Raw genomic sequence first — 27,566 nt, 5'->3', positions numbered from 1 at the left:
TGACAGCCCTAATATTGACATAAAACCTTACATTTTCTAATTTTCTAAAAGGTGTGGCAAGGTGGTTTCCAAGTAGCCCAAGTCAAAAGAGCCCACCTTCAAGTATCCATGATTTTCTGGTCCCTCCTTCAATGTAAATCTATGGGATTATTTTGCCTGTTTTTTTTTGTTTTTTTGTTGTTTTGTTTCCACCAGGTGAAAATCTGATCATACAGAAAAGTAATATCACACAAAACAAACAAATAACAAGCTTTGAGGTTTGAGGTTCCATTCATATACATAACAAAAAATTATGCGGAATGAGTTAAGCACCAAAGTTTAATAATTAGGGAGTTCGAAAAACCCCAAAATGAGCAATTGTAAGTGGTGCTTGCTTTAGCAAACACTACTAATAATAAACCTTAGCATGTGGGGAAACTATTTGATTTAGCACACCTTACTGCGTCAATGAATTACGGTAATTACACTTAGGGAAATTCCGTTGTACACAGTCATCATAATGCACCAACCACTGAATTAGGCATACAGTTGAAGTCAGACGTTTACATACACCTTAGCCAAATACATTTAAACTCAGTTTCACAATTCCTGACAATTAATTGTAGAAAACACTCCCTGTCTTAGGTCAGTTAGGATCACTAATTTATTTTAAGAATGTGAAATGTCAGAATAATAGTAGAGAGAATTATTTATTTCAGCTTATATTTCTTTCATCACATTCCCAGTAGGGCAGAAGTTTACATACACTTTGTTAGTATTTGGTAGCATTGCCTTTAAATTGTTTAACTTGGGTCAAACATTTTGGGTAGCCTTCCACAAGCTTCTCACAATAAGTTGCTGGAATTTTGGCCCATTCCTCCAGACAGAATTGGTGTAACTGAGACAGGTTTGTAGGCCTCCTTGTTCGCACACGCTTTTTCAGTTCTGCCCACAAATTTTCTATCGGATTGAGTTCAGGGCTTTGTGATGGCCACTCTGATACCTTGACTTTGTTGTCCTTAAACCATTTTGCCATAACTTTGGAGGTATGCTTGGGATCACTGTCCATTTGGAAGACCTATTTGCGACCGAGCTTTAAATTCCTAGCTGATGTCTTTAGATGTTGATTTAATATATCCACATAATTTTCCTTCCTCATGATGCCATCTATTTTGTGAAGTGCACCAGTCCCTCCTGCAGCAAAGCACCCCCACAACATGATGCTGCCACCCCCATGCTTCACGGTTGGGATGGTGTTCTTTGGCTTGCAAGCCTTACCCTTTTTCCTCCAAACATAACAATGGTCATTATGGCCAAACATTTCAATTTTTGTTTCATTAGACCAGAGGACATTTCTCCAAAAAGTAAGATCTTTGTCCCCATGTGCACTTACAAACTGTAGTCTGGCCTTTTTAATAGCGGTTTTGCAGCAGTGGCTTCTTCCTTGTTGAGCAGCCTTTCAGGTTATGTCGATATAGGACTTATTTTACTGTGAATATAGATACTTGTCTAACTGTTTCCTCCAGCATCTTCACAAGGTCCTTTGCTGTTGTTCTGGGATTGATTTGCACTTTTTGCACCAAACTACATTCATCTCTAGGAGACAGAATGCATCTCCTTCCTGAGCGGTATGATGGCTGCGTGGTCCCATGGTGTTTATACTTGCGTACTATTGTTTGTACAGATGAACGTGGTACCTTCAGGCATTTGGAAATTGCTCCCAAGGATGAATCAGACTTATATAGGTCCACAATTTTTTTTCTGAGGTCTTGGCTGATTTCTTTTGATTTTCCCATGATGTCAAGCAAAGAGGCACCGTTTGAAGGTAGGCTTTAAAATACATTCACAGCTACACCTCCAATTCAGTACACCTCCTATCAGGAGCTAATTGCCTGATGGATTTACATAATTTTCTGGAATTTTCCAAGCTGCTTAAAGGCTCAGTTAACTTAGTGTATGTAAACTTCTGACCACTGGAATTGTGATATAGTCAATTAAAAGTGAAACAATCTGCCTGTAAACAATTGTTGGAAAAATTGCTTGTGTCATGCACAAAGTAGATGTCCTAAACGACTTGCCAAAACTATAGCTTACTAATATGAAATCTGTGGAGTGGTTCAAAAATTAGGTTAAATGTCTTCAACCTAAGTGTATGTAAACTTCTGAATTCAACTGTACATAAAAGAGAAACAAAACATAGAATTTTTTTTAGAAAGACACACTAAAAGCTTTGTTTCCCAAGTCTAACCATGTGAACACCATTCAGGAGTGACAGAACCAGATCTGCAAGTTTTAACCAACAAAAGAGGACCTGTGTACAAACAGATGTAATTAAAGTTCAGTATAAAAACCAGAAACAAAACAGTGCTATATCAATATTATCGATAATCATGCTCTATCAAATCTTTTTATTATGAACCACAGAGTAATCTTAGACACACCAGTACATCAGATAAAGCAATAGCTACAATCTATACTAATCAGCTAATTATAGATCTTAAAGGAATATTTAGAATTCAATACAAGTTGAGCTAAATCGACAGCATTTGTATAATGTTGATTACCACAAAATTAAATCACGACTCGTCCCTCCTTTTCCTTCAAAAAAAAAAAAGCAAAAATCGGGGTTAAAGTGAGGCACTTACAATGGAAGTGAATGGGGCCAATCCGTAAACATTAAAATACTCACTGTTTCAAAAGTATAGCCACAAGACATAAATAATACGCGTTAACATGATTTTAGTGTGATAAAATCGCTTATTAACTTTTTCTGTGTGAAGTTATTTCCAATTTTATAGCTTCATTGCCATGGCAACCTGGCGGCGTAAACCCTGTAATCTTGATTCAATGATTTAAACAACTTTACAGCTCAAATAATACACAAGTTTTAACAGAAGAATTAATGTATGCTTTTATAAAATAAAAATCACTTCCAACCTTGAGAAAGCAACACGTACATGCGTTCTAACACATTTTGGAATGCAATTACACACAAAATCAAGCATGCATAGCTACTAGCTAGAAGCTCCTGCAATCACAAACTTGTGTAGAGTATGTTTCGGCCTTTAGAGTCACGTAGCCATACTCATACAGAAACAAATTTCTGAATATCTTTTAAAGATCTGATGCAACTAACCTGGAAACCAAGTGATTAGTTTATCCTCAAAATTGCTCAATGTATTAACATGGCCCCTTGCAAACACGACTTCCCGAAAGGTTCGTAGCAACCAGCCAGTCAGATTGGAACTGTGAATTTCAGTCAGCTTGTCACAATATTATTATACGCATATTATTTGTATTTCGTGTATTTGTCTCAGATGCTGTCCATAGCATCGTAACTTTCATTGAATCCAGAGCATCCAGCTTGAACTGCCGAGGCTAGCAAAGCACACCACAAGGATTCCACTGATCTGAGCTTTAGCAACTCAAGAGTTTCTAGAAACACTCTGTTGGTGCTGGTGTAGTCTGCCAGAGCTCTCCACCTGGTACAGAAGGTATGTTATGTCATGGACAGTTGAACAGGAGGGAACACAGCACCTAACAGTAGGTAGTTGGTATGAGTATAAGTGTTCATCATCTTGTTTGCAACCCAGGGATGCTACTTAGCTATAGGGATGGGAATCATAAGGAATTTAACAATCATAAGAAGTCCAGTTCCATAATGGTTTCATTAGTGATTATTTTCATACATTTGAGGAAGAAATATTTGGAAAAACTCTAATTAATACTGGATTTACTGCCCTCAGCAGCTTGTTACAAAATACAGATTCTTTAACAGATTCTTGCAAAAGTAAAAGAAAAAATGTATTCATTCTTTTTTATATTATAATAAAATACCACTAATTACAATAAGACACATAAAGTGTATCTCTTCAACAATCATATCAACAACCATCCAGTAATGACTCTGATTAAAGTCTCACAAACCTTAAATACACATAACACAGTCTCAATGGTTCTCTCCTTTAGAGTTAGACAGAATGAAATGAATCACTTGTGGTTCAATAAGTCATTCTCTAAAAAGATGCGGCTGATAGGAGTAATTTGTTGGGGAATCAGAATACACTGGTCACGTTGTATGTTTTGCGCTGTAGATTCAAAAGAACCAACTCATAAGAGTCATTCATTCAGGAATCAGACTACACTGGTCATGATGTAAATTCAAAAGAATCAGCTCATAAGAGTCATTTGTTTGGGAATCAGATTACACTGGTCACACTGTATGTTTCGTGTTGCAGATTCATAAGAAACAACTCAGAGTCATTCATTCAGGAATCGGACAACACTGGTCGCGCTATATGTTTTTTGCTGTAGATTCAAAAGAACCGGCTCATAAGAGTAATTCGTACAGGAATCAAACTACACTGGTCACGCTCATAAGAGTCAATCATTCAGAAATCAGGTAACACTGGTCAAGCTGTATGTTTCATGTTGTACTTAAATAAAAACTGGCTCATTATAGTCATTTGTTCAGGAATCTGGCTACACTGGTCACGCATTCATGTCTGAAGCACAAACGGTGCAAATTACACACTGAAATGTAATAGTATGATATTTGAAAAAAAAAAAAAAAAAAAAACCTACAGGGGCGGTCACACTTAGGGGTGTAGATTCCAGGGAGGAATCAAAACAAGCAAGTACAACCCCTCCAATATTTATACCATGATCAATGGAAACATGTAAATGCTTTACACTGCAACCCAAATCATGGAAAATGTTCAAACCAAATCAACGCCCTTGGTCACACTAGGCTTTGAGCACACACATTTTTTCTGGACAATGCAACGAACTAGTATATGATGTCTCATGGGAGGGCTTCTGGTGTAAGTAAAAAATACATCACAAATATCAAATAATATTATATTAAAAATGTTAAAATATATTGTCTACTCACTGCATCAATAAAACACGCAACTTTAAAATACACTATATTGCCAAAAGTATTCGCTCACCCATCCAAATAATTGAATTCAGGTGTTCCAATCACTTCCATGGCCACAGGTGTATAAAATGAAGCACCTAGGCATGCAGACTGCTTCTACAAACATTTGTGAAAGAATGGGCCGCTCTCAGGAGCTCAGTGAATTCCAGCGTGGTACTGTGATAGGATGCCACCTGTGCAACAAGTCCAGTCGTGAAATTTCCTCGCTACTAAATATTCCACAGTCAACTGTCAGTGGTATTATAACAAAGTGGAAGCGATTGGGAATGACAGCAACTCAGCCACGGAGTGGTAGGCCACGTAAAATGACAGAGCGGGGTCAGCGGATGCTGTGGCGCATAGTGCGCAGAGGTCGCCAACTTTCTGCAGAGTCAATCGCTACAGACCTCCAAAGTTCATGTGGCCTTCAGATTAGCTCAAGAACAGTGCGTAGAGAGCTTCGTGGAATGGGTTTCCATGGCCGAGCAGCTGCATCCAAGCCATACATCACCAAGTGCAATGCAAAGCGTCGGATGCAGTGGTGTAAAGCACACCGCCACTGGACTCTAGAGGAGTGGAGACGCGTTCTCTGGAGTGACGAATCACGCTTCTCCATCTGGCAATCTGATGGACGAGTCTGGGTTTGGCGGTTGCCAGGAGAACGGTACTTGTCTGACTGCATTGTGCCAACTGTGAAGTTTGGTGGAGGGGGGATTATGGTGTGGGGTTGTTTTTCAGGAGCTGGGCTTGGCCCCTTCGTTCCAGTGAAAGGAACTCTGAATACTTCAGCATACCAAGAGAGTTTGGACAATTCCATGCTCCAACATGACTGCGCACCAGTGTACAAAGCAAGGTCCATAAAGACATGGATGAGCGAGTTTGGTGTGGAAGAACTTGACTGGCCTGCACAGAGTCCTGACCTCAACCCGATAGAGCACCTTTGGGATGAATTAGAGCGAAGACTGCGAGCCAGGCCTTCTCGTCCAACATCAGTGTCTGACCTCACAAATGCGCTTCTGGAAGAATGGTCAAAAATTCCCATAAACACACTCCTAAACCTTGTGGAAAGCCTCCCCAGAAGAGTTGAAGCTGTTATAGCTGCAAAGGGTGGGCCGACGTCATATTAAACCCTATGGATTAAGAATGGGATGTCACTTAAGTTCATATGCGTCTAAAGGCAGATGAGCGAATACTTTTGGCAATATAGTGTATGTATTCCTTGTATTGAGCCAAGAGGTCAGGCTGTGACGTTTCGTTCTTCTATTGGTCACGCATCCTCTTGCAGTACGAAGCTTGAACTTACTAACTGACCCTTTGCTAAGCTCCACCCCCTCGGTTATGGTTGCTCGCTCTGATAAGCTCTGCAGAACTCCCCATTTGAATGAATGGGAGACTGCCGTGAACAACACGGTTTTTGGCAAAATATTCTCATAAACGGAATGGATAATATTTTTACGTGGGCTGGTATAAAGAGTGACATTGTAATGCATATTTACCTGAAGTTTTTTGTAAAATAATTTGTTAAATTACATAATAATTTGATTAAAAACAGTGGAGACTGTGAATCAGAATCAATGCAAACCATTATTACAGTCACTTGAAAACAGAAAAACTTAATTTAATAGCGATTACACATCTGCTAACATTAGCGTAAGTGAACAGAGCTGTTTATAACGTCTCATAACACTCATTTTGATGCTGTGAACTGTTTATTTACAATCGTTTTTACTATGACTTGAATCAATACATAAATAATCAACATTCATTTATTAGCTTTTATTTACTTTGGAGCAAATGTAGGTGTCGTTGCAGATGTTATTTGTTTATTTGGGAATGAGGGCTGACACACTTTAATCCATAACTATTACTATTACAAATGACATGGCAACAACATGTTTTAAATTTTTTTAATTATTTTTAAATTAAAAAGTACTTAAAAGTACTCAAACACACATTACTTCCATAGGCTGTCATTGGAAAATAGCAAACGTGTGTCAGAGTAATGGCGGCAGGGCAACAGTTGCTAACGCAGGATTGGTCAGAAGCGCTTTTAAGGCAGGGCTTAGCGAAGGGTCAATTATTAGCATTATACTATTTTAGAGCAAATGCAGGGCTAAAAACATGCATTCAAAAACACCCTTACAGACAAAAACCCACCTTGCAGTTTGACAGCAGCATTATAGTTCCCATTAATAATTGAGTCTGTGCTTGGAGTACTGCATCTGTAAGTGGCGCTGTCTGTAATCCGAGCATCTTTGATTCTTAGTTCCACTGCATTGTCACCCAGTCGAATCACACTAATGTCCCCACTGCGTATTCGGTCCTTAATTGAGCGGTCCGGGAATGTAGGGTCAAATGTTGAAATCACATTGACGGTTTCAGTCCCTCGTGTCACTGTCCATTCAAATTCCTGCTCTTTAGGGCCTTCGTAGTCTGATACATCACAGCGAAGAGACAGCAGCTCGCCCTCCACACGGAGCAGGGGGCCCTTAGGCACCGTCACCACTCTGCAGTGGCATAAACCTTGGTAAACAAACACAAATAGTTACATATTTATGGACTGTACTTTACATGAATACATTTAAAACTTCTTAATCTACTAATTATCCAACATGCAAACTTCACAACTTCTGAATATTTTAACCTCAGGAGTGGCACTAGGATGTGATCTCTGGGGGGCATTTTGAACTTTAGGGTGGGCAACTGTTTATCTCTGTCACACCTCCTCCTTGGTAATTTCACTTGGGTTGGTACCCCTTGATTGTGTGTGTCAGAAGTTTTAGGTGGCACAAGGAAAGATCAGAAATCTAGGGGGGCAATGTGGGTTGTTGACACACAGATAATTAATACTTCAGATGCTGTCAATAGAGCTTCTATTCCACAGTATAAAGTCATGTGGATTTGGTACAACATGAAGGTGAGTAAATGATGACTGATTAGAATTGTTTTGGCGGGGGGAGGGGTGTTATACTACTGTATCTCTTTGACTTGTAAATGAACCCAGAACATTCCTTTAACAGTCCAGATTCAAGCACCTACTGAGTAACTTATTTGCCATACACTTATTTATTCTCTGTTGCTTATTTAAATATATCAAATTGCATTGGTAATCTTGTTAGCATGGGAAAACAAGTGTAGAAAATAACAGGAGTGTTATACATCAGAGACTGGTCTATAAAAGATGTTGAATATGCATAGCAAGCAAGAAAGAAAGGTGATATACAGTATTCCCCATTTGGTATAACAACAGTTTTTGTTTATAGTGCACAGGTTTAGTCCATAGTTGGTAAATACTGAACATATGCATATATGCAAATAAATAAATGCACAAAAACACAAGCATGTGACCATCTCATGCTGAACCAAATCAGGATTTGAAATGCTGTCAGAGTAATTCACATTATGACATACATATGCATAAAAACAGATACTAAGAAACTGACATTGATTTATTTATTTTTTTATTTTATTTTTTGTGGTGGACATCTATGTGTATTATCTTACTGTATTAATATGCATTAAATATATTTACAGGGGTTTCATTAGGTTATACATTTTGACCATGCAAATCTACAAATCCTGAGAAATCAAATAATGATTCGAAGGTGTAGTTAGATCTCACTTAATGTGCAACTCTATATTATAGTTTTGATATGCTTCTCTATTTTGATCCTGCAAATTCTAAACTTTTAAAGAATCAAGGTAGAACTATTCTACAATGATTAAAAGGTCTGGTTAGATCCAATTTAATATGCAAATCTACACTATACTATACTTTAGTATAGAAATAATATACATCCATTTAGGAAGGCTACTATACAGTTTGACTGTGCATATAAAAAAAATGGCAAGAAATCATAGAACTATTCTAAAATAATTGAAAGGTTTGGTTTGTTCTCATTTTATATGTAAACATACAGTATATTAGCCTAAGCTTTACAAAACTGTACTATACTATGCAAATACTTCCATTGAGGTAGGTAGGCTATCATATATTTTGACCATAGAAATGAAAAAAAATGTAATAAATTAAAATCTAATGATTTAGAACCTGTGGAAAGCAGCTTGATACTTTTGATACAGGTTGATAAACTGTTAAAAGAGTGAAGAGGTGTTATCTTAAAGGAATGTTCCAGGTTTAATACAAGTTGAGCTCAATCGACAGCATTTGTGGCATAATGTTGATTACCACAAAAAAAAAAGTGACTCATCCCTCCTTTTCTTTAAAAAAAAAAAAAGACCAAGGTTACAGTGAGGCACTTACAATGAAAGTGAATGTCACCAATTTTTTGAGGGTTTAAACACAGAAATGTGAAGCTTATAATTTTATAAAAGCACTTCCATTAATTCTTCTGTTAAAACTTTTTAGCTGTAAAGTTGTTTAAATTGTCATTTTTAAGGGGGGCCTGTGTAGCTCAGCGAGTAAATCAGAATGAGCTTTATTGCCAAGTATGCTTACACATACAAGGAATTTGTCTTGGTGACAGGAGCTTCCAGTACACAACAATACAAAAACAGCAACAAGACTTTTAAAAAATAATTAATTGAATAAAAAAAAAAAAAATAGATAAATATTGAAAAGAAAAAAGGTATATATATAGAATACAAAATATATATACACACACACATATACAGTGCATCCGGAAAGTATTCACAGCGCTTCACTTTCTCCGCATTTTGTTATGTTACAGCCTTATTCCAAAATGGATTAAATTAATTATTTTCCTCAATTCTACAAACAATACCCCATAATGACAACGTGAAAGAAGTTTGTTTGAAATCTTTGCAAATTTATTAAAAAAATAAAACAAATAAAAAAAAATAATAATAATAATAATTCACATGTACACAAGTATTCACAGCCTTTGCTCAATACTTTGTTGAAGCACCTTTGGCACCAATTACAGCCTCAAGTCTTTTTGAGTATGATGCTACAAGCTTGGCACACCTATTTTTGGGCAGTTTCTCCCATTCTTCTTTGCAGGACCTCTCAAGCTCCATCAGGTTGGATGGGGAGTGTCAGTGCACAGCCATTTTCAGATCTCTCCAAAGATGTTCAATCGGGTTCAAGTCTGGGCTCTGGCTGGGCCACTCAAGGACATTCACGGAGTTGTCCTGGAGCCACTCCTTTGTTATCTTGGCTGTGTGCTTAGGGTCGTTGTCCTGTTGGAAGATGAACCTTCACCCCAGTCTGAGGTCCAGAGCGCTCTGGAGCAGGTTTTCATCAAGGATGTCTCTGTACTTTGCTGCATTCATCTTTCCCTCGATCCAGGCTAGTCTCCCAGTTCCTGCTGCTGAAAAACATCCCCACAGCATGATGCTGCCACCACCATGCTTCACTTTAGGGATGGTATTGGCCAGGTGATGAGCGGTGCCTGGTTTCCTCCAGACATGATGCTTGCCATTCAGGCCAAAGAGTTCAATCTTTGTTCTCATGGTCTGAGAGTCCTTCAGGTGCCTTTTGGCAAACTCCAGGCAGGCTGTCATGTGCCTTTTACTGAGGAGTGGCTTCCGTCTGGCCACTCTACCATAAAGGCCTGATTGGTGGAGTGCTGCAGAGATGGTTGTTGTTCTGGAAGGTTCTCTCTCTCCACAGAGAAACGCTGGAGCTCTGTCAGAGTGACCATCGGGTTCTTGGTCACCTCCCTGACTAAGGCCCTTCTCCCCGATCACTCAGTTTGGCCGGGCGGCCAGCTCTAGGAAGAGTCCTGGTGGTTCCAAACTTCTTCCATTTACGGATGATGGAGGCCACTGTGCTCATTGGGACCTTCAATGCTGCAGAAATTTTTCTGTACCCTTCCCCAGTCCGTGCCTCGATACAATCCTGTCTCGGAGGTCTACAGACAATTCCTTGGACTTCATAGCTTGGTTTGTGCTCTGACATGCACTGTTAACTGTGGGACCTTATATAGACAGGTGTGTGCCTTTCCAAATCATGTCCAATCAACTGAATTTATCACAGGTGGACTCCAATCAAGTTGTAGAAACATCTCAAGGATGATCAGTGGAAACAGGATGCACCTGAGCTCAATTTTGAGTGTCATAGCAAAGGCTGTGAATACTTATATACGTAATTTTTTTCGCTTTTTTATTTTTAATAAATTTGCAAAGATTTCAAACAAACTTCTTTCATGTTGTCATTATGGGGTATTGTTTGTAGAATTTTGAGGAAAATAATGAATTTAATCCATTTTGGAATAAGGCTGTAACATAACAAAATGTGGAAAAAGTGAAGCGCTGTGAATACTTTCCGGATGCACTGTACATATATACACACACACGTACACATACATATATATACATATACACATATACATATATATATATATAAAACCAATATTCCTCTCAGCAGTCCGAACTGTCCTTTGTAGCCTTCTGATGTCTGATTTCATAGCTGAACCAAACCAGACAGTTATTGAAGTGCAGAGGACAGACTCAATGACCGTATCAGCAGCACCTGTGGCAGGTTGAACTTCCTCAACTGGCAAAGGAAGTACAACCTCTGCTGCCACAGTGCTGTTTAGAATGGTGAGGGGGGACAATGTTGGGGGGTTCCTCCTAAAGTCCACAATCATTTCCACCATTTTGAGTGTGTTCAGCTCAAAGTTGTTTTGACAGCACCAGACAGCCAGCTGTTTAACCTCTCTTCTGTATGCAGACTCATCATCATCTCGGATGAGGCCGATGACAGTGGTGTCATCTGCAAACTTCAGGAGCTTGACAGAGGGGTCCTTGGCAATGCAGTCATTGGTGTAGAGGGAGTAGTGGGGAGAGCACACATCCCTGGGGGTTACCAGTGCCGATTGTGCAGGTGCTGGAAGTGAATTTCCCCTGTCTCACAAGCTGCTTGCTGCCTGTCTGTCAGAAAGCTGATAATCCACTGACAGATAGACGTGGGAACAGAGAGTAAATACACTGACTACCACCCCTGGAGTCGCGAGTTCAAATCCAGGGCGTACTGAGTGACTCCATCCAGGTCTCCTTAGCAACCAAACTGGCCCAGTTGCTAGGGTGGGTAGAGTCACATGGGGTAACCTCCTTGTGGTTGCTATAATGTGGTTCCTGCTCTCGGTGGGGTGCGTGGTGAGTTGTGCGTGGATGCCGCGGAGAATAGCGTGGGCCTCCACATGCACTACGTCTCTGCGGTAACGTGCTCAACAAGCCACATGATAAGATGCACGGATTAACGGTCTCAAACGCGGAGGCAACTGAGATTCGTCCTCCGCCACCCAGATTAAGGCGAGTCACTACACCACCACAAGGACTTATAGTGCATTGGGAATTGGGCATTCCAAATTAGGGAGAAAAGTGGAGAAAAATAAATAAATAAATAATTTCTTGTCATTTTTACAGTCGTTTTAGGATTTTAGTGTTTGTTGACACTACATTGTAATGGTAACGAAGTTGTAAATTTGGTTATAACTTTACACAGAAAAGGTTAGTAAACGACTTTATCACACTAAAATCATGTTTTCATGCATATTGTTCATGTCTTGTGGCTATACGTTTGAAAAAGTGAGAATTTTAACCTTTAAAAATTGGCTCCACTGGGGGCCTGGGTAGCTCAGTGGTAAAAGACGCTGGCTACCACCCCTGGAGTTCGCTAGTTCGCTAGATAAGATGCGCGGGTTGATGGTCTCAGACGCGGAGGCAACTGGAATTCATCCTCCGCCACCCGGATTGAGGCGAATCACTACACGACCATGAGGACTTAAAAGTGCACTGGGAATTGGGCATTCCAAATTGGGTAAAAAAATTAAAAATAAAAAAATTTGGCCCCATTCACTTCCATTGTAAGTGCCTCACTGGAACCAAAATGTTTGCTTTTTTTAAAGAAAAGGAGGGGAGAGTCAAAATAATTTACTGTGGTAATCAACATCATGCCACAAATGCTTAACTTGTATTGAACCCAGAACATTCCTTTAAGGAGTTATTTCTAAATGAGTTGAACCTTAAAAACGACTTTATTGATGTAATCTAATGTAATCATATTGATTTGGTCATATTAAGCAATACATTTGATATTAAAAAAATAAATGAGGTGAACTGACTTGCGAATCAAGACAAATTCTCTCTGTTCAACGGTTTACAGTTGTTGTTACAATTACATTTTTAATAAATCTCAATTGTTCCAAAACCTCAAAACTCACCGACAGCGGCACACAACAGGATCAGGGCTCGAGTCTTTCCCATGTCGTGAAGGCGCGTGCAGTCCGTGTATTGCTTTGGTTTATTCCTGAAATGAGCTTAACGCGGACTGCACGAGAGACAGACAGGTTTAGGAATGCACTTGCGATCCGGAGACCCTTGGTGAGATGACGTCAAGCTGTTAATGTAAACGCGACCGTGAGATGACAGAAGCATTTCCAACGTGCGCTCCCGTGTTTCTCGCTCTTGGAGGGACTGAATGACGGAAGTGAAGCTGGAATTCCCTACGAGTGACAGGAGGAGGGGCACTTTCTGCTGGAATCGTTGCGTTCAATAGAATGACAATCAGACGCAAATATGAGAGTCCTCCATTTGAAACTATTTAAAACAGCAATACTTTTATAATTATTATGCATTTTATGACCTCATGTTAATTGAGACAAAAACTGGAATATTTGTTTAGTTAACATATCATGAAAATTACGTTTATTTGAATTCAACAAAGATTTTGATTTTTTTATTATTATTATTATTTTATTATTTTTTTATGTTTAAGGAAGAGTGTGTATTTAGTTGCAATATTAAAATGTTCGAGGTTGTGAGGGATAGTAGTTTGTTAAATATGTGCTAATCTAAATCTGGTAAGAACTTAGTCTCATAGAATGAATGTTCTTGTGTAACAACATTTTTGCAAACTGATTTGTGATCAGTTTCCTGGTGAAATGAACACTAGAGGCGCTACAACAACTGCTCGGGTTTTTTATTATTATTATTATTATTATTTTTTTATTATTTTTTTTTTTCCACTTTCACACAAATCACGACTACAACGGCTGATTATGACTTTATTAACTCTTAATTTTCACTCTATTACTTACACACTGCTACGATATTATATCAAAACACTTACTATAATGCATCATTTAAAAAAAAAAAAAAACTATACATTTTAACACTTGTATTAAAGACTCACCTACTTTACACATTCCAACGAGCTTGCATGGTAGTTAACTTGATAGTGTTGTACTTTGAACTCACAGAAACATGCAGACTGACAGGTGAGAAGGAAGCCTCATAGAAACAACAAGAAATGTCATGGTTGTTTCAGAAAATGCGCTTTTTTATTTTGCATTTTGGTTTTGCACACATGGAGTAACCTTCTCTGTCGTTTAGGTTTATGTGTTGGTTTAGGGAAAGGATTTTTTTTTACCTCTCATTTGCTTTAGTTGGTTATGTCTAGGCAAACATTTTAGGTTAGGGAGGTACATTTTACTCATTGAAACCTCCATCTAATACTTACCTTAAAAACCTTGTGCTGGATTCACGAAAATGTTCTTAAGAAAAAAATGATGATACATTATAAGAAGTTTGTAAGAACGTTCCTAAGTGCAATTCTTTTTTTTTCTTTTCTCCCCAATTTGGAATGCCCAATTCCCAATGCGCTCTAAATCCTCGTGGTGGTGTAGTGACTCGCCTCAATCCGGGTGGCGGATGATGAATCTCAGTTGCCTCTGCGTCTGAGACCGTCAATCTATGCATCTTATCACGTGGCTTGTTGAGCACGTTACTGCAGAGACATAGCACGTGTGGAGGCTTCAAGCTATTTTCCGTGGCATCCACACACAACTCACCATGTGCCCCACCAAGAGTGAACCACATTGATGTTACCCCATGTGACTCTACCCTCCCTAGCAACCGGGCCAATTTGGTTGCTTTGGAGACCTGGCTGGAGTCACTCAGCACGCCCTGGATTTGAACTCGCGACTCCAAGGGTCAGCATCTTTACTCGCTGAGCTACCCAGGCCCCCCTAAGTGTAATTCTTGAAAAATTCTTAAGAAGTTCTCAAATGTTTTCTTAAGAACATCTTAATTGTTTTCTTCAGAACAAAAAGACAGGCTTTGACATTGTCTCATCAGCCTGCTCATGGAGTTGCCTTGTCAAATAGCCTACAACAAATCCAATACTTCAACACTGGTAAATTGTAATGATAAATTTATCTATTAACTTTTTTTTTTTTTTTTTTTAAGTAGCAAGCACCGCGATCATTTTTTTGAATGTAAAGTGCATGAGATGTGTTAGTTTAACGACATTAACCATCATAGGAGAATTTACTTGCTGCTAACCATTTGATAACTTTTAATTTGACATGGAGGAAAAGAAACAAAATCTACAAGAGCTGGATGTTCTTGTTGAGGAAATTACTGCAAGGAAAACGTTCTCCTTGGGAAGCTTGATAATAATATCATGTCGGAAAGTACGATCGGGTAAATGGGAAAAGGTGGCGGAGGCTGTCTCTGCTGTGCCCAACTCCGATTGAGATGTGGATGGTGTGTGAAAAAGAAAGTCTCAGCTTTCTAATGTTATAATTATTATGTTTCTATGAACTCTAAAGATCGCAGAAAGACAGCGCTATGCAGCACATCCATTTGAATTAGCATGATTGGTCACCACATTAATAAGATTCAACACAAAATTTATTGTTTGAATTTGGTGATAACATTTACATGGTTTACAAGCTGAAAATAGAAATATAATTAAACACAACAGTCAAAAACATTTTCTGGTCTAAAATATAATTTCTACGTAAACAACCCATTGTGACTTGAGACTCAACATGAAAACCCAGTAAATTCCTTAAACATTTTACCTTTTGGGATTTAAGACAACTGTGAGGTTATCCTAACTTTAAGTTGTTACTTACAATGATTTTTACGAAAATGCTTCTTAAGTTTTTTCTTAAGAATAATCTTAAGGAAAAGATAAGAACTTTCTTAAGAAATTTTTCGGGAATACAAAATATTCGTAACTTTTTTCTTATTTTAGAAATTAAGAAGAAAATGGTAGTTAAGAAGAAATTTCTTCTTAAGAATGTTTCGTGAATCCGGCCCCTTGTCTGATTACAAGTCCATTTCACTTGCTTTTGGTGCCCCCCGCTGGACATTTCACTGGGAAACTGCAGCGAAATGTGTGATAAGGCACATAATCTCACTTTGCAAAAATGTCGCCACTGTCACGTAATATTCACGAGATCAGGCTGGTTTTAAATCACATTTTCACAACCTATATTTTCAGGAGTTTAATGTTCACTGGAATTTTTGGCACAGTGATTTTTAAATTAAATATGGCATCTAAGCCGACTAGGTCTAAGGCTCTGCTAGGGCTCTTTTGTTTACTGGGGCACAAGCAAGTTTTTAATAAATCCTTGTCTGAAGAGTGATATTACCATATGACCTGATTAACATTTTACCTCACTAAACTTCAGCAATCATGTCGCCTGTCGTGTAGTTTCTGTCGTCATTCCATTTTTGTACCTTCTGAGTCAATTATTTTCTATGAATTGTTCGAAAGTGTTGGCAAAACAGACTAAATCAGTTCGCTCGCTCATGAATGGAATAGTCTGGATAGTCTTCTCACTCTGTAAAACAGTAACAAAATATTTAAAAATACAGAGAACAAATAGAGCGCTGAAATATTTATACTTCATTCAACTGAAACAAAACCCAAGTACATTATATTGTTTGCCAGCAACGAAGGTCTTCTTTAATTCAGCATAGGTAAAGACCTTTCAAAACACTTAAAGTACTAAGGCATTAGCATGTTTTAGACATACCTTGGAGTACCATGTTAATATCATGATACATCATGGATAATCATTGAGAAATATAGGCTGCATACGAAAACCTAAGCAGCTGACTTGCTGCCTAATCAGTTAAATGCTTAACTGACAGCTGTTTTTAATGACTGGAAGTCTTAAGAACCTTATTTTCATCCTGCCTCCTTATACAGCCACCAAAGCAGCATTTTCCTGGTTTCGGACGCAGCCATAGTATGTATCAAAGTACTATTTTTGGGGGTTTGGGTAGCTCAGCAAATAAAGACGCTGACTACCAAACCTGGAGTCGCCAGGTTAAATCCAGGGTGTGCTGAGTGACTCCAGTCAGGCTTCCTAAGCAATCAAATTGGCCCGGTTGCTAGGGTGGGTAGAGTCACGTTGGGTTAACCTCTTCGTGGTCACCATAATGTGGTTCTCGCTCTCGGTGGGGCACGTGGTGAGTTGTGCATGGATGCTGCGGAGAATAGCATAAAGCCTCCACACGTGCTAGGTCTCCACGGTAACATGCTCAACATGCCACGTGATAAGATGCATAGATTGACGGTCTCAGACACGGAGGCAACTGAGATTCGTCCACAGCCACCCGGATTGAAGCGAGTCACTACGCCACCACGAGGACTTAGAGTGCATTGGGAATTTGGCATTCCAAAATCGGGGAGGAAAAAAAATAAAGTACTATTTCTGGTTGACTTTTATTAGTTTTTCATCATTTTCACCATTTTTAATAGCACTACCTAACTGCTATCACTTAAATTAAAAAACAACACACCTTGATCTTTTAGGACAGTGGTTCTCAACCTTTTTTTGATGAACACCCCCTACTTCATTTGATGCTGCTAACCAGATACTTCAGATGCATCACTAGACTTCAAAATCAGATGAACCGTGGTACAAATGCGTACTAATTGACAACCAACTGATATACTCCAAGTGTAGATAAACGTTTTAATGCAAAGAGGACCTTGACAGTAGATTTGATTAATATGACTAATCATAAATGCCCCCCATTTGTAACCTAACGCCCCCCTCTCTACTAATATGCTCTCAGTGCCCCCTGGCATGAACGCCCCCGTTGAGAACCCCTGTTTTAGGAGGGCAGTCTGCGTTTTTTAGCCAATCGGAAATGCTCTCTTCCTGTTAGTCATTGCGTGCATTTGGGATTGCTGAAATTTGGTTGGCTGACATTTCTTTAGAGGGCGGGATTGTGGAGAAAGGGCGTGCCTTGTGTTTGACATCAGCAAAATGGCAGAATTTGTAACAATTAACAAAACAGGTGAAAACACTTAGCACAGTGGTTCTCAAAGTTTGGGGGCACCCTGTAGAAGAATCGCCCGTTCTCAAATCTCTTTCACACATTCAACAAAAATACTGACACTTTTCTCCTGCCTTGTTTAAACTTTCACCTGGCTCCGCAGCAAGTCCTGCGTACGCAGCTCAAAAGCCCAAAGCGTTCATGGTGTCAGGTGCACTCACAGTGCTAATGTAAACAAGCCGTTCTGGTGTGTGCACCAGTTTCAAATGGGTGAAGAGGTGAATTAACTCTTAAATTCGGTCTGTTCCTCTCTCTACGCTATCACATGGCTTCAGAAGAATTCAAATCTAAGGCACGAGTGTTACGGAGGACTTTAAGGTGCTTTGTTGCGTGCTTTTGGAGATTGGACAGCCACAAACACTCATCTCAAACCTCAGTCTTGTTTCACGGATGAAAAAGTCATACTGGTTTTGAACGACGAGGGTAAGTAAATGATGGCAGACAGGTCCGTTTTTATTTCAATGGTAATTAAAATGTGTCAGTATAATTAATCAAGTTTAAAGGAGCAACATGTAACATTGACATGAAGCATTTGAAATGGGTACTGCGGTCCAAATTCAAAATATTGGAGAGAGTTGTCTCCCCCGCCCTGTCCTCCCCAGACTCAAAGCTCACGCAGGTTGCCAGGTGAGAGGACACGCAACAGGAACGAGCAAACTGACAATGGCTAGCGACAAGCCTTACACTGTAAGTTGATCAGCTAATTTGTACGTTTGCAATGTTTTTATTGTTTGCAAATTATAAACCAGCTCATGTGAATTTTTTATAACTCTGTCAATGTTAGCTAGATGTATGGCTTCCATGGCTGCAGCGCGCCGTGTTTGCCAGCTAACTTGTTTCAAATTTGGCAACCTGGGGTGTCAAAATACTATTGGGAAATGGGCGCCGGGATCACACAGGCCAAAACACAAACAGAAATTCCAGCCCGGAACGGACATTTCAAAGTAGAATATACTGGCTGTAGCATTGTTTTCTGAGAAGCCAGTATTTCAGCTTAGCATATTTTCAAAATCTATGATAACATATTATGATAATTGTATGCTTTAGTACAGTAAATATATTACATATTGCTCCTTTAAATTATTGTACATTGGTCCTGACCGCAACCAAAACAGCGCATAGAGCCCACTGTCACGTGATCCTTGTTACTTTTTTCAGTGCTGGTCAGGATGGCCAATCACAGTCGTTTATTACTGGATGAGGATTTTAAAAATACTTTTATAGAGACTGCTGAGGCTTATTTCCATTGAAATGTTTGAATCCTTGCAATTATATATATATATATATAATAAATAAATAAATAAATAACTGGTGTAAAAATGTATCCAAGGAGATATAAAACTTTCTAATAGTTAAATGCAGATGAATGGAGGATTCGGTTTTCTGAATCCACTGACTTGGCACATATTATTTTAATAAAACTGAATGAAAATGTGACGAGTTAAAAGTACAATTATTTAATGTCTTTCAATTAATTAAAATAAACTAATGCATTTACATGTACAATTTTGAAAATGTTTTTATTTTTATTTTAGATGTAGTATAACATGTCAGCTGCCCAAGACGTTATAAAATTTTATTTTTAACAGCACTATCTGATAGCTTTTTCTGAAATAAGTGACTCTTAACAAATGACATCGGTTTCCGACTGTGTAAACAGCGGAAAAAAACGCACCTTCAGAAGGCCAGCCCGCGTTTTTTAACCAACCAGAAAGGTTCTGTACCTGTCAGTCATTGCGCGTGATTGGCATTGCTCAAATTTGGTTGGCTGACATGTCTTTGAAGGGCGGGGTTTTGGAGAAAGGGCGTGCCGTGTGCTTGACGTCAGCAAAATAGCGGAAGATATCGCAATTAGCATAACAGGTGAAAACGCTTAACACATTTACAAATAGCCCTGAGTGACAAATGTGACCAATTAGAAGTACAATAATTCCACGTAGTCTCTAATTTATTAATATAAACTTATAAAACTGCATGTGTAATTTTAAACATGTAGCCTAGCTGTCAGCTACCCAAGATGCAATCAAATTTGTGTGGTAATCATATTTATACGTAGAAAATGACCGGTCATTAGTCTAGCGCAACAGAGGAGAGTTATAGGAGCCTTTTGTGCCATCTAGTGTGTAGTAAAAAAATCAATAATACCAGAGCAATCACTTGCAGTACTTTGCTGTGCCTCCTGTAGAAAGCTTTGCTGCTGGCATTGTCAAGAAGACAAATGTTTTTCACTTGATTGCTTTACCTTTGACATAGGAATAGTGTAACTCATGTTTAAATGAAATATTCTCTATCACAGTTGTTTTACTGAGTAATATTAGTGTCTTTAGGTTATCAGTGACTGTTTGTGGTGCATCTGGCTATTAGCAAGTCTCAGTGTTGATTAGCCTACAGTATTTCAAATGGGGAATAGCAAATTGAGTGAACAATGCAATATATCAGACAGCATAATTCATTTGAAAAGAATGGAATTCGTGTCTTACTGATAATACATAAACCTGACTATGTACTGGTCCAAAACACAATATAAAACTTGAGTTCTGATTGACAAGAAAACAGCGAGGAAAAGCATGAGTGCACATGCATGTCATTTTAATACTTGTGTTGCAGGCAAGGTTAAAGGAATAGTTCACCCAAAAATGTAAATTCTCTCATCATATACTCACCCTTATGCCATCCCAGATGTGTATGACTTTTTCATCTGCTGAACACAAATCAAGATTTTTTAGAAGAATTTCTCAGTTCTTTTGTTCCATACAATGCAAGTGAATGGGTGCCAATGAGTGAAGCTCCAAAAATCACATAAGTCAGTATAAAAGTAATTCATGTGACTCCAGTGGTTAAATCAATGTCTTCAGAAGCAATATGATATTTGTGGGTGAGAAACAGATAAATATTTAAGTCCTTTTTTTTTTTTTTACTATGAATTCTTCTCCCTTGCCCAGTAGCGGTCGATATGCATGAAGACTGAATCACCAAAAACAGAAGAGGAAGAAAGTGAAAGTTAAAGTGGAGATTGAAGCTGTGTCCGAATATTCATACTTCCCAACTATATAGTATGCCAAAAATATTATGCCCAAATCCACAGTATTCATGAAGCAGTAAGCAAGAAAACTTCAATTATTATACTCATTCCCAAGACAACCAAACCTTGTGAGCTTAATTATTATTGCCCTATTGCACTAACATCCCTGGTGTTTGTGTTTTGAAAGGCTTACCGGAAGTTATGTCATTTCAACCACTTAGAACTAAATGGACCCTTACCAATTTGCCTATCAGTCCAGAAAAGTGTAGAAGCTCATATTTTCGCTCAAAGATTGTAAAACGAGTTCTCCCTAGATGATGGATTGATAGGTGGCTTTTAGACTGCGTAAGCTGCAGGGTTCAGCAGGTGTGAGGGGGAAGCTCTGTGTCCGATGAAGTGCTTACCAGTGTAAGTTCACCCCAAGGTTGTGTTCTCTCCCCTCTGTTGTTAATTGAACCTATTTTTGAATATTTACAGAAGCTTGGTGTTTAATGTTGTTTGTCTCCTTATTTATTGTAAAGAATGCCCATGCTGAAATCTACTGAAAGAAAAATTCACCCTGGGGATAAATAAAGACACTACTATTAGAGCATTGTGGCTTTTAGACCATGTCTGTTAGATTTGAAGCCATCATTATGCTAGTGTACTTTTAGCTAACCAATAGCTGATGTCTCATCCTGCACTACACAGATATTTGTTCAATCAAATGCTAGTAAGAATGTTCCTACCCCCCGGTACCACCTACCTCTGACTAGCAAGTTGCAAAATGTGGTTCATGGCTGTGATGTAAAGAAGTGTTGGGTAAAGCCTCACTGCACAACTTGGTCATCGACGGCTGATTAATTGCCTTTGCAATAAATATTAGCCTCCGACGAAGTTCTGAGTCAGAAATGACCTTACAAAAAATGTTGAGTTGCTGCAAACTTGCTGCAAACTTTTCGCAAATTCGCCACTCATTACTTTCACATGCAAATGAGCTTTGTGGCAAACTATTCATTGTTGTCAAAGGTTTGCTGCAGGTTCACCACTACCGGTGAAGAGCTGCAAACTTCTGGCAAACCTTTGCGGCAATAGCAAGCTAATTTGCATGTGAAAATAATGAGTGGCGAATTTGCGGCAAGTTGCGGTGCAAATTGAGTATAGTCTTGTACAAATTTTTGAGTGTTGACTTTCACAGTTATGCAAAGCACAGCCACATTGGAACCAAATGTATGTTACAATAAGAAGTTGTGCTACAAATAGTTATTATATGTCACTTGGACGAACATTTTTTACTTTCATTATATCTATTTTTTGAATTGCTCTTTAATAAAAATATGTAGAATGTGATATTTGGTCCAAAAATTTGTGCTTATATCGCCAAGCCCTAATGGTGACATAAATATATTGTCATTTAGCATTCCCTCCATTCATGAGCAATCCATGACCTCGTTTGCCCATCCACAACTAATTCTTTGTTTTTCTTTCTTATTTTCCAATCAAAACATTGCCGACACTTGCTTATAGGATTTCTTGGGTTTGTGTGGTACTAAATCTTAGCATTCCACAATGGGCACACACCGGTGACTTAAAACCAGAGCCGGTACTAAGATGCGATCTTTGGTGTGGCACTTGTTTGTTTAGAGAGGGCAACGTTGATCATTTCACCGCCAGTCCGGAATGGGAGTACCCCATAATAGTTTCACTGTCAGTCAGGGTGAGGGCATCAGAAGTTTCTCAAGGCAAATGTATGGGGTCAGTCGAGGGGTGCCCCCTCTAGCAACCCCCCCCCCCCCCATAAGTTGTTACTCATGTCGGACCAAGCACAGTCTGCCTTGGCTGGGAAGTTATCGAAGAATCAGCACAATCATAAATAGAGAGAAAAAAAAGACGTGAGTAGGAAATAGATGCTCCGCACACTGATATTAAAGCTCTAAACTTTATTTGAACAAATAAAATACAATCTATATACATTTCATCATTATTTATAAGTGCTGTTAGTAAGAAAACGAATGCTTTGGGAACAAAAGTATGTCACAGGCTAAGCATGGTAGTTAACACTATGGCACAATTATGGTTAACTTTAACTACTTAGAACAATTCTGCGGTATATAGTCCTTAACATTCTGCCTAACATCTCCTTTTGTGTTTTACAGAAGAGAGTAATACAACGTTGGAACAACTTGATGGTGACTAAATATTAACAGAAGTTTCATTTTGGGTGAACTATCGCTTTAAGTGTAAGAAACATCTCCCATACACAGGTAGAGAGCAAACAATAGAATGTTTCTCCCACAGTTGTGTGCTAACCACAAAACCACTTACTTTGCACATCTTTGCACATTTTTCAGGAGGAATTCTTTTGTGAAAGATTGGTATACCTAGACAAATTTCAATGTGCAACAACCTGCTCTTAGATTAACAAAACACTACTACTTAAAGGTGCGCCAATTTATTATTTATTTATTTATTTTTTACTTCTTAAAAAAAAAAAAAACAAAACAAAAAAAAAAAGAATAGTAATTTTTTTTTAAATTATGTACACTCATTAAAGAATTCAGTCATATTACTGGCCTAGAAAAAGCTGTTTTATTCAACATAACATAAGGGTGGTTCGTTCTCATGCTGGCCACCATGTTACAATCACATGACCAGCTGTGCCTTACAAAGCTGATCAAGTTAATTGTTTAGCCCGTGAAACATAAACATGGCTATATATGGAATGAAATACTAGCTTGCTTACTGAATATGGTGCAGTATACACTGTATACTGCCTACTATTTAAGAAAAATATCAAGTAAAAGTTGGCATTAGTCTACGAAAATGATTTTTTCATTGTGGGGGGTTATTTAGCATTTTTGTTCCCATTTTGGGTAAGTGTGTCACTCTGATCAAATAATGAGTCACGAAATGGATAAAACTGATAAAAATCACAGTTGCTATTAATTCATTCGTCATAAATGGAAGGACAATTTGATCATCTTGCATTGTAGTATGGTAGTATGCTATTTCAAATATAGCCCATTAAATTACTTCGTGCACCCTTAAAGATGTTCTTACCATCAAAATATGGCTTTAAAAATCAATGCAAGTCATTCCACCAAGAGTTCCATTTTATTACCCATCAGTTGGTCTGGCATCTCATTCCACTGGTCAGTATAGCTCTTGATTCCTCCTCTCCCGGTGATGTTTTTTCATGGGTTGAGGTAACGGAGGAAGATTTTCTTCATCTTCATCCTGAGGGGGTGGTGGAGGATGAGCATGGACATGGGCTTTGGGTTGAGCTTGGGTTTGAGGTGGGCCTTGTGTGGTCGGGCCGCAGTTAATGGGTTCTTCTTGCGGTAGGGGGGGTGCCGGTCGCCCCCTCACAGTGTTTTTGGATCTGTGTTGTCCAGATGGAGGTGAAGCGTGAAGATTTCTCTGCCTGAGCTCCTCTTCATCTAGGGGATTTCCAGAAATATATTTTCGTTAAAAATCGACATGTTTCAGTTTCTAAAATAGGTGTAAGATCTACTAGAGCATCATCGGTTTGAGAGTAAATTTCAGACAAAATGTAGCTACTCTCAAGAAAAAGATCTGCTATTGTATTATCAGGCCTTCATTTTGTTTAGCATCCATCCAACCATCCTTGAAGCCTGATTGAAATCTGATTCTTTTGACTAACTTTACCATTTAAAGGTCTGTTCCGGATTCAATACAAGTTAAGCTCTATCGATATGATAAAAAAAAGCTAAACTTTTGGTTACAGTGAGGCATTTACAATGGAAGTGAATGGGGCCAATCCGTAAACTTCAAAATACTTAATGTTTCCAAAATATAGCCACAAGATGTAAACACTGTGCGTTAACATGATATTAGTTTGATAAAATCGATTACAAACCTTTTGGGTGTAAAGTTATGTCCAGTATTACAACTTTGTTGCCATGACAACACAACACCGGTAAAGCCTGTAAGCAATTTTAGTATATTGTTCATGTCTCATGGCTATACTTTGAAAAGTTGTGCATTTGAATGTTTATGGACTTGCCCCATTGACTTCCATTGTAAGTGACGTAATGCAAGTGCGATATTTGCTTTTTATATATATATATATAAATGAGGGACGAGTTTAAGTAATTTTGTGCCAATCAACATTGTCCTACAAATGCTGTCGATTGAGCTAAACTTGTATTGAACCCAGAACATTCCTTTAATGGTGTTTAAAGTCAATATGAAAGCAAAATTGATGCTTGTAAAAGAGGAGGCGAGAAGCAGCTTTCCTTGTTAAGGTAAGGATTTATTTTCCCCTCTTTGCAGCACAAATTTTCAGTTTCACTTTAAGCACTAAGTTTAAGAACTATCACACACTGCTTCACAAATAAACTCTCATTACTCAAATCTTTGCTCTAGCTCGACTCTATCGTGTCCAGTCTCTCTCCCCGACTAAGTGCTGTGTGGCTTTATTTATGCCGCTCTTCCGGTGCTCACTGAAATTAGAGACAGGTGTTAGACATAATTTAGCTCAGGTGTAGCGCCCTTACCGCTTTCTCTCTCTCCGGAGAGATGCTTGACCACGCCCCCGCTGCCACAATGCTATTTACTTTCCTTAAACATGTTCCTATTTTGCACTACTCAGCAGTGCACGTTATTCCAAAGGAATAAAAATGTTTGTCATTTTATATTAAGATTTAATAAGTTGCTCCGCCTCTGACACGACTCTTCTTTTTTGTCGACATCATCAAGCCCTCATATTTCTTCAACCATCTGTCATACAGAAATACTTTTCACCATCCAATCAATTCCTTGGTGGATAAAATCAAGTCAACCCAACCATTTTTTTCTCACTAAATATACTGTTTTGGAAATAGGTCACAATATGGAAGTCAAATGAGTTGTGAGTGCTCTTTCATGCTAATTTTAACAAACTAAAAGCCATATTGAGTCATTCATCCTCAAGTTCATTCTTAAAGCTGAAACATACTCTACGCAAGCACATGAACGCAGACGCTTCTAGCTACGCAAGCTCGATTTGTGCGTTGTTGCGTTCCAAAATGCGTCTGACCGCAATTCACTAAACAACGGCAGTATGTTGCATTCTCAATGTGTCCACAAAGGGCGCTATAGCAAACGTTAGTGTCCGCATCTACCGTGATTTTTCTCTTTCAAGTCAAATACTGTCATGGCAGATCAATAATTTGAAGAGACTATTTAGCAGAGATGGGCCATTTCTATTAAAATGAATGGGAGATATTGGAATGCCCAACCAAGGAGCTATAAACACCCAATGGATGTAGAAAGGAAGTCCTGCCTTACAGGTAAAAGAGCCAATCACCTTTTAGATACAGACATCACCTGTCAATCATCTCGAGAACGCGCATGCGCAATAGATATACGAGCTGGGAAAATGCCGTTTTTTAGCGTAATGTGAGGTAAAGTATCACAATTTATTATAAGTGTTGTTTGATTTTACTGCTGATTTGAAATATGTTCTTTGATCATAATCTTGACCAACCATTTTTGAGATTTCTGTGTTCCCCCATTCAAGTAGATAGGAGCTGCACTGGAAATAGCCTCCCGGAAGCATTCCAAAGATGGCCGACAGTGGACCGACTTGCTAGAAAGACTTTGATATAGACCCGTTCAAGACGGTTTAAGGAAGTGACGTTTTTTTGTTCCTTGAACATTTCCTGCTAGTTGTGCGTTCCAAACGGCATAAATCACCCTCCGAAGGGCACTTTGAAGGGAGAACAGTCATGATAGTCATGCTGTAAGATCGCTTCAGATAGAATTTCTAATAAAAATGACTTAAAAAGTGAGTTCCGAATGACCCTTATTTTTGAGCCACACACTTTTTAGCCTTTCAAAGCTCTCACAGTGAATGGTAAAGTCTTCGAAGTGCATAGGATGATTACTTCTGAATAGAGCGCACCCTCATTCAAAACAACAGCACGAGGCGCTTCATTCATAGCGACTTTAGCTCCGCAAGTCATTTACTTTTACATTTAGTCATTTAGCAGATGGTTTTATCCAGAAGAAAGAGACAAGAAAAGTATTTTAATCATTCAAAAAATAAATCCTTGCCTTGTCCGGTGGTTGCGCAGACTGCTTCGTTGAACGGCTTCATTGATTATAACCAGAGATTATTTAGCAGAGACGGGTCACTTCTATTAAAATGAATGGGAGAAATTGGAATGCCCAACTGTCAATGGATGTAGAAAGCAAGTCCCGTCTTATAGGTAAACGAGCCAATCACCTTTTAGATACAGACATCATCTGTCAATCAACTTGAGAACACGCATGCGCATTAGCTATTCAAGCCGGGAAAAATAGTTTTTAGCGTAATCTGAGGTAAAGAAGCACAATTTATGATACCAATGTTTTCAGATTTTACTGCTGATTTGAAATATGTTCTTTGATAGTAATCTTGACCAACGATTTTGGGGATTTTGGTCTTTTCCCATTCAAGTAGATGGTAGCTGCACTTGTATGCTGCTTGTTTACATAGTAAATTGCTGCCCAAGAGTGTTCCAAAAATGGACGCCGAGTGACCTGACTTGCTAAAAAGACTTTACAGGAGCGATCATTCCCGAGCTCTCTGTTGAGGAAATAATT

The 27,566-nt window shown here is 38.7% G+C and overlaps 2 protein-coding genes across 3 annotated transcripts in view; both read right to left on the bottom strand.

The window, feature by feature from the left end:
* LOC127444912 (prostaglandin F2 receptor negative regulator-like) overlaps positions 1 to 13,174 on the bottom strand; it is a 58,886-nt gene extending 45,712 nt beyond the window's left edge. For both annotated transcript variants that reach the window (XM_051704567.1, XM_051704568.1), the window contains exons 1-2: positions 13,051 to 13,174; positions 7,058 to 7,423 (exon numbers count right to left, since the gene is read on the bottom strand). In XM_051704567.1, the coding sequence (XP_051560527.1) occupies positions 7,058 to 7,423; positions 13,051 to 13,093 (409 nt within the window). In that variant the 5' untranslated portion in view covers positions 13,094 to 13,174. The remainder of the gene's footprint in view (positions 1 to 7,057; positions 7,424 to 13,050) is intronic.
* Positions 13,175 to 22,973: 9,799 nt separating this feature from the next.
* Positions 22,974 to 27,566, bottom strand: part of LOC127444973 (proline-rich protein 7-like) — a 79,626-nt gene continuing 75,033 nt past the window's right edge. Inside the window, exon 5 of the mRNA XM_051704665.1 lies at positions 22,974 to 24,415. Coding sequence (XP_051560625.1) covers positions 24,129 to 24,415 — 287 coding nt within the window. The 3' untranslated portion in view covers positions 22,974 to 24,128. The remainder of the gene's footprint in view (positions 24,416 to 27,566) is intronic.

The sequence above is a fragment of the Myxocyprinus asiaticus genome, chromosome 8, assembly GCF_019703515.2.
Source record: "Myxocyprinus asiaticus isolate MX2 ecotype Aquarium Trade chromosome 8, UBuf_Myxa_2, whole genome shotgun sequence".
Taxonomy (NCBI): Eukaryota; Metazoa; Chordata; class Actinopteri; order Cypriniformes; family Catostomidae; genus Myxocyprinus; species Myxocyprinus asiaticus.
This window is presented reverse-complemented; position numbering and strand designations above follow the sequence as displayed.